Here is a 12,311-nt window from a genome sequence, read left to right as displayed (position 1 = left end):
TGGCCATTTTCTCCATGTGAACTAATCTCTGTCACCTGGAGATCAGTTGTAATAGCAGGAGATCTCCAGCCGACCACTTGGAGGTTGGCATCCCTATTAATCATGACAGCTACTCCCCCCAAACATACTCTTCTCCGCTGCTTTTACCTGCATAAAGTTTCAGGCTTGTGTTTACATGCCTCTGCTGATTTTGGAATGCTAGTTATTTCTTATGTACGTATGCATACTACACACGCATGTGCACTTTCTGTTCATAGTATCATTGCTATCCAAGAGTCTATAAACTTTCCAATCAAAGAATTCAACCTAGTACAGCAGGTTTTAGGAAAATATGATACACTATCTATTAGGGTTGCCTCAGTAACATAATGTGTTTAAAATAAAGTCAAAGTAAATACAATAAAAATTCTGGATTTCTGTTACAGTGATCATGCTTCTTAACCACCTTCCATTACTTTGAACCTGTTAACGCTCTCTTTCTGTCTCTTATTACCCTTCCAACATGTGTCATGTGCATCATGCATTCCTGATCTGAATTCATTTCCTGCTCTTGTTGAATGGCTGCTAAGGACCATTCTGAGCAACAACTGGAGAAGAGAGAGGACATTGTTTATTTCACCCCACCACACGCACACTTGAATCAAAATAAGAAATGGCACAGAACAGCAGTAACCACAAATGTTGGCTACAATAAAACTGTTAAAGACTGAGCTGGAAGTACCTTGCTGGATCATTGTTTCCCTGGGATGAAAAAGAAGCTATCTTCTCTTTCAGTATTATAGCTCCCTGAAATATTCCATACTCTCACACTAGTTCTAGTGTGCTCAGGAAGAGACATTTTGTCCCCAATTGTCTCTGGTTCAAAGATTTTTCATTCATATTCCACTGTTAAAGTGTTATTTATTTCTCAAATGTATAATACATCCCTCAGCCAAGACTCTCAAGGTAGATAATAGTCAAAACCAGCATAACCAACTCCAGAGCTACTCAGAGCCTTTCTCTAGTACAGTAGCCTGTCGTGGGATCTATAGTTGTACTAGACAGCTAGAGATCGCTAACAAACAAGTTGGTTAACATATAAATTCACTCACAGAGTGGCAGAGGGAGGGGAATTCTTTGTTAGAACTCTCTATCAGTGATGCCACGGACCTCAGTTTGCAAGACCTGAGCAAGGCTGCTAAGGATAGAACGTTTTGGACAACATTAACTCATTGGGTTGCCATAAGTCAGTAGTGACTTGATGGCACTTAACAAACACACATATCAAGGAGCTTCCAATTCTGTGTTTGCAAAATATGTTTCATTTTCTAGGTGGAGCCCTAGAACCAAAGGATTTTTATTATTTAAAATAAATTTGGGGCAGCAAGGATACACAGCAATTACATATAATTACAGATACAAAAGTGGTACAAATCATGTATATTCTGCACATGCAGTGGAACATCTAAATCAGTTTCGTCATAGACAAAAGATTTTCCAGGGGAGTTAACCGAATCCTTAGCTGAAATGAGAGGTTTGCAGAAAGCTTTCATTTGTGAGATTTGATAGTTTTAGTTTTTCTGCTGTTCAGTGCTATAATTATCATTATATCGTATAAATGCACAAACAGCAATCTTTCAGTGTTCATATTGTGTTATAATCAAGGAACCTCCAATTTAATTTTGTGCCCAGCAAAACCACTGGGAACCCCTAGGCAGCCCTCCAGCTGTTTGCTAACATAATCATCTTCACATTGTGATTGTCAGGAGCAGAGCACCACAAAGTAGGCTGCCTCTTGGTCCAGGGGAGGAGATCAGTTCCTTAAGGAGAAGCTGGTACAATGTCAACAGCATGGCTGACCTAGAAACTGTAGGGGGGTTTTGCACACTGGCTGTTTCGGCTGTAGATGAATAGACCACATGCTGGAAATTTTAGCATAAGATACAATGCATATTGTTTATTCATGCAGAAACTTGAATATATGTGGTCAGAGTTCATTCGGAGGTACTCTGCAAACGCATTTTGGAAGCCATACTAAATACTGAATGTTTACCAGTGAAGCCCATTAGTTTTATGACCAAAATCTTAGCATGTAAAGATGACACTTACAGGAACGCGTAAATTGTTATATACCTTGTATGGATATATACTGTGTATGTGTGTGTGTAAGCTGCCTTGAGAGTTTTCAGAAAGGCAGGATAAAAATATTCAAAATGATTAAATAATCTTTCCCAATATGTCAATTTTTTAATTAACAGGCATATGACCAGTCAAATCTTTCTGGACATGAGAATGTGAGAGGTAAGGGTTTTTTTTCCAGATTTCGTACAAATTCCACCAGATATCTGAAGAATTCTCTTTGCATATGTATGTATGCTACAAGTTGCAGCCATGCAGTCCAGTCCAGAGGCCCAGGAAAGCTCCAGTGTACACACACAGCTTGTGTGCTTGGACTGCTGCAGGTGTTTCTAGAGGCAACTACTTATGCAAGTGCATGCAAATCTATCATTTTTATTAATATGAAGAGATCAGTTTTTAGATTAGGAGAATGTGTCAGGAATGGCCCAAAGCATCAAGGCATCTGGGGGAGGGGACCCCCATCCTGTCAGGGTTCGATAGTTCGATCACACCACACAGCGCTTCATAAGAAGAATTCTGTTTATTGGTAGTTCATAACTATGACACATGAACGTCTTGTGTCAGGAATGGCCCGAAGGATCAAGGCACCCTGAATTATACTAGGTTCAAAACACACACACCCACAAGCAAAGGCCAATAAGCAATGCCTCCACGCGCAGTGAAAGAGAGCAGGCAAAGTAGAAACCGTTTGTTCCCAGCGAGGTAGCAGCTGGAACATCCAAGGTCAGAAAAGCAAAAGCAGATAAAACCCAGACAGTAGACTGCGTTAGTGTACCAGGCAGTGGCCAGGAAGATTCCCCCACACACATTCCAGAGGATGGCAGTGTTAACTGACAGAATGTAGTCATTTGTACTGTCATAAAGATACTACTGGATCAAAGCAATATAAGACCAGCCACTCACATTGCAGTAGAAGCATAAATCCTTCACACATGAGGGTTCCAGGGCTTACAAAATGCCATATCAATACTCTCTCCGATGTTTTTTTAGTTATCCATTTTATGGGGAAAATGCTGTCACGTGAATCATATCATGGTCTACTTACATATCGCTTAGGACTGTTCATGTTATGCAGTGATATGGGAAAGAAGGGCTCTGACCCAGACTTCTAGCATTACTTGAGAAAGAAGCCTAGAACCAGGATACAGATGAAAGCATGGGAACGGACTACAGCTTCTCATTGAACATATCATTACATCATAATGTTCCAGTGTCACTAGAGTATGCCACAAAAAAGTGACATCAGTGGAAGAAATAGCCCAGGCTCCTTACCACTGAGTACAGTGGAAGGGGGAAGAGGTGATGGCGCCCTTTCCAGTGGGCAGTGGTGACAAGAACTGCCAGGGCTATGGTTATAGCACCATGCAGATGCACAGTTACTGAATGTCTAGTGGAAGACGGTGCCAGCAAGTGCTGTCATAAGAATGCAGATGTTCTGGGTTACACTAGCCACTCAGTAGCTGTACACTTGCACAGTGCTGCAGATGTGGAAGCATCAGCTCTGTCACCACCTCCCAATACCAGCTGCCAGTAAGAGTAACTATTCTTCATCCCCCTTCCACAGCAGCCAGGAGTGAGTTGAGCTCTGGGATGTTCCCTACAACTCACCTATAAACTGCTGCTGCAACACATTACTTTGTTTCTTAGCTAATATAATGCACTCATGGGGTTCAATATGCTATCCATAAACCTCGTATCTATCTCATTTGCTGTTTATGGCTCCAGTTGCAAAAACAGTACAGACAATAAATAAATAAATAGCTCTCTCATAACTGAATGTGAAATTTGCATCAATTACTGCCTGTGGACCTTGTGAATTATCTAAAGACACTGAGGGCCTAATTACAGTACACATTGTCTTCAGATCGCCAAGGGTCCTCTTGACCAGAAATGCACTGGGAGTTCCATACTCAGAACTTAATTTCCATCACTATACGTGTAGTCCATCAGTATATGTGTTTCTGCAATAGCAGCTCACCCGGGCTCTTTTAGGTCCAGATAATGACACTGGGAGGGGTTAAGTCCTCTCTCCCCACATGCTGCATCTTGATCCATGTTGTGCCTCTGTCTGCCTGGGAATTAAATTGTGAACACAGAACTCTCAGCACACATCTAGTTGACAGGACCCAGGAGAGTTTGGGAAGAGGGCCTGAGGACAGTGTATTACATAGTTGAACAGCTAGATTCAAGTCCAGTAGCACTTTAGAGACCAACAAGCTCCCTTCATCAGATACATACAATGTAATTAGGTCCCTGCTATTCAAATCAATGAGGTGGTTCGTGATCCATGTATGTAGAGCCCTCCCCCCACACACACACAGTATCTCTACTTGAATCTCGGGTTGGAGGTGGGGAGAAGGGCCACTCATTAAGAGTAAAGCTCCATTCTGCATGGATTTCTGTTACAGTGTTTTTCTGGCTTCAGCTGGACTCTAATGAAGTCTAGATTTCAGACTGAACTTCAAGGAAAAGCAAAAAGTTCTAAATGAGGGTGGACCAATGCTGAATATGAATGACGAATTACTTAGCCCAGATAAGCATATGGAGCAGAGGTCCATCAGTGGCTATTAGCCACAAGGTATAGATAGGGACTCTGGGGCAAGTGATGCTCTATCATCTTGGTGCTTGGGGGGGTCAATGTCCTGGCCCCACTGGTGGACCTCCTGATGGCACTGGTATTTCTGGCCACTGTGTGATACAGAGTGTTGGACTGGATGGGCCTTTGGCCTGATCCAACATTGGCATCTCTTATGTTCTTATGTTCTCTCAGGTTCTTCCCAAAAATTTTTTTTCCCATTTTGATATTTAACACACACACACACACACACACAAAAGGTCTATCATGAAATAATATGTATCACAGCTACAGTAATCCTTTAACACTGGACAATGAGCATGCTTAGAAAACTACAGTTTCGGGATAAAAAAAGCCTGGATAAAAACACATGCTTTTTTTATATAAGATTAATCTTATGAAGGTGGTTGCATAACTTGGTTATACACGTAGTGAAGCTTTTACCAGCATTTTTTTTTATTTAGATCTCTCAAAAGACCTGAAGAAGCCAAACATAATTTTCGTATTTGGTAAGTAAGAACTTCAGAAACAATTACCTATAGCAACTAGTTCACCAGTGTTGTGTTATGGTTGATGCTTGTTGATGATTTCCTCCCCCCAGTCAATCAGTCTTTTTTATGACTCATAGCCCATTCAGAAACAGAAAAAACACTATGCTAGACTTAGTTACCTACATAAAATCTCAGCATACATAATTTATCCTAGAAATATTTACAGTTTAAGGGTTAGAATTGGAGTAGATCATACACAGGACATTCCCTCGACTCCTCACTCCTCCATTTGCACCTGCTGGATGACCTTGGGCAAGCCATAGTTCTGGCACAGCTGTTCTTGAAAAAGATCAGTTTCTGTCAGAGCTCTCTCAGCCCCACCTACCTCATAGGGTGTCTGTTGTGGGGAGGGGAAGGGAAATGAGTTTGTAAGCCGCTCTGAGATTCCTTTGGGTAGTGAAGGGCAGGGTATAAATCCAATCTCCTCCTACTCCTTTTCTTCTTCCTCTCTCCACAACAGGCACCTTGTGAGGTAGGTGGGGCTGAGAGTGTTCTGAGAGGACTGTGACTGGCCCAAGGTCACTCAGCAGGCTTCATGTGGAGGACTGGGGAATCAAACATGGCTCTCCAGATTAAAATCTCCTGCTCTTAACCACTACATCACTGTCTCTACACCACACTAGCTCTAAATAACAAGAAACAAGAATAACACACTTTATTTTAGTCATGAGATCTATACATACTTTAAGGATCCTATACTATCAAGTATTTAACATTATCTAAAAATACAAAATTAAACTACATCAGGTGCAAATATTTTTACAATTGAACTTTTTGTGCTTTCAATAACATTAACATTAACCAAAATTAGTATGTTTTTATTTTTAGTCTACTTACTGCCATACAACCAGAACATTAACACGAGCTTCTTAGCACAGGTAACTTGAATGATCTTAACTGTTTCTATTTCCACAAAGCAACCAAACACTATCCTCAAAAAGAGCAGAGAGAGTGAGGGAGCAGGTAGCGCAGAACCATGAACATACACAATACCATGCAAAGTCTGAAATTCACAGTGCTTGGTAGCAATGGTGGCTAGTGGCCAGTAGGGCTTATAGCAAAAGGCAGGCAGAGCCAGAACAAAATAACTCTGTTTTTGTCCTCATCCTTGTCCCTTGCACACTAAGAATGCTCAAACACAATAATCAGTTTCTTAACAGATAACATCTAAATGAACTTAAGAGTCTCTTACCAAAGCTGGGTAGGCTTGTGTGCTGTCGAATCCCTTAAGGGGAAAATGGTGTGGTCTCTGCCACACCTTCCAAACACCCCTAGCCATTTCCTGCCCTCCAACCACTAGGTAATACCACCCAGTTAGGCATCTCTCTCAATGTTGTACTTAATTTCTTTTATACACATAATAGTCATAAGCTTCGTTAATAAAAAGCTGCAGATTACAATTCCATGCATGCTCACTTGAGAACAAAACCTACTATATTCAGTTTACTTCCAAGTAAATAAGCATACAACTGGCTTGACATCAAAAAGAGATAAGGGCAGGGGAACGTTTTCTGACAGTGCAACCCTTACAGAATTACTCTAGTCTAAGCACATTAACTTCAGTGGACTTAGACTGGAGCAACTCTGCATAGGGACTTATTTTAAGGATCCTATACCTTCTTCCAGCAATATTCCAACCAAAGAACTAAGTTGCCCTTAAAAAATCATTGCAGGTTGTAAATATTTGTGTACGCTTGGCCTGCTTTTATAACATTTAAAGAAGCCTCCCATTTCTTAGGCAGATGACAAACTAATATTACTACTGCACCATAAGTGCATGTGACTTTTTTTCTTCCATCAAAGTCACAGCTGACTTCTGGTGAACTCATGGGGTTTTCAAGGCAAGAGACATTCAGAAGTGATTTGCCATTGTGTAGTGACGCTGGACTAACCAAGGCTGACCCTGCTTAGCTTTCAATATCCAAAGAGATCAGACTAGCCTGGGCTATCCCAGTCAAGGCATATGACTATAGATTTACTTTTACAAGATACAGAGCCTGACAGGCTCCTTCCTCAACCAGAAACTGTCAGTATGGTACTCAAAAGACACGATATGTTCTCAGTACTGAAGCTCCCCCACCCTACGGCCTTGTTTTGTTGCTAACTAAGGATAGGCTGAGCCTGCCACATCTCATGCATATGAAGGTCTTGAAAAGATGTGAAGTTGCTATGGCAATCGGTAACATATCGCAAGCAGGATGTGTGTTCCTTCCTATTCTTAATACCTAAAGTCTGTGTTATACAGAAGAAGTTGTCAAGCATTTGTTACAGCAATTCAATTTGTCCCTCCGAATGGGATGAAATTATTTCACTGGAACCAAGCCTCAGAGTAGAAACATTCAAGCAAGAGTTGGACAAAAAAACACACACAACAACAACAAGAAATCTTCAATCATTCTGGCTTGCATCTCTTTCAAATAACAATAGAATTTCACATTCAGTGCATATTAAAGCATGAATTGCATAGTGAGCCCTTGGAATGACACTAAATAAATACTAAACAGCAGTAGCGTCTGTTTTACCTGTTTGATTATGTTCGTTATTTTGCTTCTTTTTGGTACAGCCTCTTTAAAAAAAAAAAAAAAAGACACAGTTACCAGAAGTCGACTATTTTGTTGTGGCAAGTTATTTGGTGAATAACTTATGACATGTTTTGTCATTATAGCTACATCCACACTGCTGTTTTGCACCAATTTGGGTCCCAAACTTGAGTGCTGTCTTTTGGGCTATCCATACATCATTCTCCAATTGACCACCATCCAGTTTTTAACCTTTGCTCTAATCTTTCCCAAACGGGCATTGTTACAATCTTTTCAGTAATACTGCAATCCAAGTAGGTTAGCGTGCCATCTGGATGGGAAGATGTTCATTTTCAAAGCTCCCAAACACATTGGCAACATTTTACTGTCATCATCCCCTTACACCACTGGATGGCTTTGTGCCAGCTTTAAAAATCACAACCACAACCAACAATAGTACGGGGGGGGGCAGGTTGAGGGAAATGAAAGGTGTGTAGGAAACTTATGTGGATGGCTACGCAGTTGCTGTTGTGAATGCCCCTGCATTTGCAGCAAAAATGAACCCACAACAGAGTATTGTGGCAGCCTTGTGGATGCAGCCTGTGACTACCAACTCTACCAACATATCTCCAGAATTTTTTAGGATGCTCTGGTTCCCAAAATGGGCAATACCGCCCCCTGAGGGGAGCTGGAATGATCCAGGTGGGCTGGAACGATCCAGGTGCAGATCCACAAACTGCACCTTTTTGTCCACTTATTGAAGGTAGATATCCAGGGGGAGGCTGAGTAATTTTTTTTCTGAAAAGGGCGCAGTAGGCCAAATAACTTTGGGAACCTCTGCAATTGCTTCACATGCCAAGCAATCATAGGACTTACTACTATGGCAAATACCACACAAAAAGTTGCATTCCTTGTAGATTCAAAATCCAACAATCATTTAAAAAGTTATGTAAATTGGCTTTTAGTATTAGAATCATCTTTCAGAAGTCAGTGATAATACTAATCAATTAAAGAATTTCCTTTCTGTAGAGTTGCAACAGTGCACCTCCACATTCAATCCTGCTGATAAATACTGGCTGCAATTCACTCTTTCTCATCTTCTGAATAGGGAATAAGCAATACACTTAGCTAAAGAGTAAATGGTAACCATCATTGTATTGCCAATAAAATGGCTTCAAAGGAAATGTCTTTTCCCAGCAAAAGGAGGTGGGGATGAATTGTGCCGATTTCACTTTCCCACTCCAGACCTCCACTCTGTGCTTGAGGATCACCTCCTATCCAGGATGCAGACAGAGACCTTGAAATAAAAGATCCCAAAAGACTAAGTGATCCTCCCCCCCCCCCCACCTTCCCTTTATGTCTTTTAAACATATCATCTGATTATGAGTTCTGGAGAGCTGAAAAGCTTGCTCACTGTGGTGTGTGATTTTGGCTGGTCTCAATAAATGGCATTACACAACTTTTGGTTTTGTATTTTGTATTTACCATGTAAGTCTTTGTAATAGGTTAATAGCAAGAGAAATGATTTTTTTAAAAGGTACAGTTTAATTATAGACATAATTATTGAACTGATGATTTCATTAAAAGATGCTGCTACAAAGAGATATTTAAAAACTAAGCTTCTAATAACATTATTTCGTTCCCCAGATTTTTTCCTGCAAAGAAAGAAATGGGCTAATTAAAAGATTTAAGGATTTGGCAGTAATTAACTGAAAAAAGAAGCCCAGGAGACAGCTCAATTAGGCAATTATGCTGCTGTTCTAATACAGACCCCCCCAAAAAACTTAATGCCAGAAAAGCAAAAATAAGATAGGTTTAAGGTAATAATAAAAGCAGACCATTCAGAAAGCCTGCAGATTGTAATTTGTTACTACTATTGTTTTGTTACATTTCTCCACAGATGATGAGGAGAAGCATAGCAAAGAGGGAAAATGTTTTCATTCTTTTATTATTTATTTAGGTATTTATTTCATTTTTTCCCCCAGTAGGGACTAAAAGCTGCTTACAGCATAATTCTCCTCTCCTCTGTTTTATCCTAACGAGAACTCTGAGGTCACCCAACAAGCTTCCATGGCAGACAGCGGATTCAAACCTGGGTCTCCCAGATCCCTGTCCAACTCTCTAACCAGTAAATTACTACTCCTTCTCAATTCCTCACCTGATCCAATTAAAGATGTCTCTAATAGCATGAATCACAACCTTAAATGGAATGCAAATCCAAACATACCGCTTAGTTGCCACAGAACTTGCATTTGCTTGGATGCCCATCCCAATGGGAAGGCACTTACGGCCAAACTAGATGTGATGGTGTCATCATGGCCGTCACAGTAACGCTACTGTCATTTTAAAGTTATTTGAAAATGCCGTAAGGGCCCAATCCTGATCAGGGTTCAGCACGATGGGCTGAGGCACTCTTGTCTGTGTTGTTCCCCTGCCCCACACCTTATCAAGTGCCACATGTGCCCTACTGCTGTTTCAGCATTTGAGTCTTTAGATGTTTGGTCCTTAGATGTGAATCTGAGTGCACATTCCATTGAACACAATGTGGATAGAGCACACCTATACATAGATCCACATGCCATTTATCTTTTAGACTCTGGGGGATATTTCCGTTCACAGTGTAAAGTCATGAAACTGGAAGCTGGGCTTGGAGATTACATACATGAAAATGCATGCTCTCAGAGACCATTTCCCCTTCTTACAGCTCTTTAAAATGGCAGTCCCCTTGACAGTTTCAAGAACCACAAGAGTGAAGTGGAGGGATTCAGAGACTACACATTCTCTGAGCCCGATTCCCCATTCCCTTTTTAGGTTTCAGGCTATTCCCTGGTTCCAGTGAAGAAGGCCTGGTGCTTGCATGATACTCTTTGCTGCTAGTATTCACTGTCAGCATAAGGGCAGCACACAAGGAAATCAATCTAACTCACTAGTTTTTAAAAAGGGTGGCAATTTAAAAACAAAATAGGGATTTCATGCCTATGTCAGGGGTCCTTTCCTTCTACTGGGGCAATTTCCATTCCTGTGCCTTCTCCTGCTTGATGCCAGTGTGTAATGTACTCCGCCATTACCACGTGCGCGACCGTTGGGCCATGCGGTCTAGCAAAGCCTGAAGCTTCACTCTAAGAGAACAATAAAACAGCGGATCCTAGCCCGCACCTATCAGAGGGCCAGGTCCGCAGCCGAGAGCCTATGGGACTCTCGGCTACTGTAAATAGCCTATAGGGAAATAGGGGTGTGTTTTGGTGGTGGTTTTCTGTGCATATATACCGGCCTGCGAGCAGGCTTACTTTGTCTTGTTCCTGCTTAAATAAAGTACTCTTGCTGAAATCACTCCGCCGCTGCCGCTGCTCGTTTGGGATCACCGCTCATCCGCATCGCGCATCGCCGGCCTCGCCACACCCAGCAGTGTTTCATCTCTCCTCGTCCAGCACACCACGCTCCTCGCCTCACAGAGCCTTGCTCACCTCGCCATGGCAAGCCCCGCCTGCTCGTCTCGTCTCCTCGCCTCGCGGCTTCCCATTTTCGTCTCGCCGCGACTAGTTCTGCCGCCACTTCTCGCCCTCGCAAATGATGTCGGAGCCAAACACCACCTCCTCCACTTCGTCCGCTCCCTCCACTTCCTCCTCTTCATCGACTCCGGCCGCTGCCTCAGCTGCGACCTCCCACGAGGGCATTGCTCACTTTGACCTGGCCCATCCCGAGCGATGGACCACATGGGTGATGATCCTGAAGAACTACCTCACGTGCTTACGGGTCACCAACGCAGAAATGAAGAGGGCCCATCTCATACGGCTGTGTGGGATGCATACCCTCTTCCTCCTGCAGGACCTAATATCACCCAAGGAAGTAGAAGAGGAGAGTTTCGATGACCTCATCGCGACCCTCACCGCCCACCTCACTCCAAAGCCCACAAAGCTGGCAGAATGAATGGACTTTTTTGCTAAAGTCCAAGGCCCGGAGGAGAAAGCAGCCGAGTTTCTGGCGAGCCTTCGATGGGCCGCCACGCAGTGCGCCTTCCCCAGCCTGGAGGACACACTGCTCAATCAGTTCCTGGTGGGCCTTCGAGAGGCAAAATTGAGGAGGCGGTTGATCAGACAGGACGACCTCACACTGGCTCAGGCCCTACAGAACGCAGCGGCCTTCGAAAAAGCGCATCAAGGCCGAAGCGGACACCAGGTCCATCGCACCCAAGCTGTCTCAGAGTTGGCCGACTCCGAGGATGACGAGGTATTGCAAATCCGGGTAAACCCTCGCAACCGCACAGCTCAAGAGGAGCCCAGCCAACGAGGACATTGGAGCCAGCCCCGCCATGTGCCAGCTGCGGAGAGGCGCATGAGCGCCGGAACTGCCATTTCCGGGACGCCATCTGCCGGGCCTGCAACAAGCAAGGCCACATTGCGAGGGTCTGCCGCGGCCGCCGACAGCCACACAAGAAGTTAACTCACCAGGCAGAGCCCATCCACACCGTGGACCTCCACTCCATCGACCTCCACGCCGTGTCCCACAAGCCCCAGCCCCAGGTAGGTGAAGTGCTCCAGGACGGCCGAA

General features: G+C 43.2%; 1 protein-coding gene across 1 annotated transcript in view; it reads left to right on the top strand.

Annotated features, from left to right (window-relative positions):
- AK5 (adenylate kinase 5) overlaps positions 1-12,311 on the top strand; it is a 176,038-nt gene that overhangs the window by 127,205 nt on the left and 36,522 nt on the right. Inside the window, exons 10-11 of the mRNA XM_015414258.1 lie at positions 1,949-1,983; positions 5,158-5,202. Of these exons, the coding sequence (XP_015269744.1) occupies positions 1,949-1,983; positions 5,158-5,202 (80 nt within the window). The remainder of the gene's footprint in view (positions 1-1,948; positions 1,984-5,157; positions 5,203-12,311) is intronic.

Source organism: Gekko japonicus, unplaced genomic scaffold, assembly GCF_001447785.1.
Source record: "Gekko japonicus isolate JY-2015 unplaced genomic scaffold, Gekko_japonicus_V1.1 scaffold30, whole genome shotgun sequence".
NCBI lineage: Eukaryota > Metazoa > Chordata > Lepidosauria > Squamata > Gekkonidae > Gekko > Gekko japonicus.
This window is presented reverse-complemented; position numbering and strand designations above follow the sequence as displayed.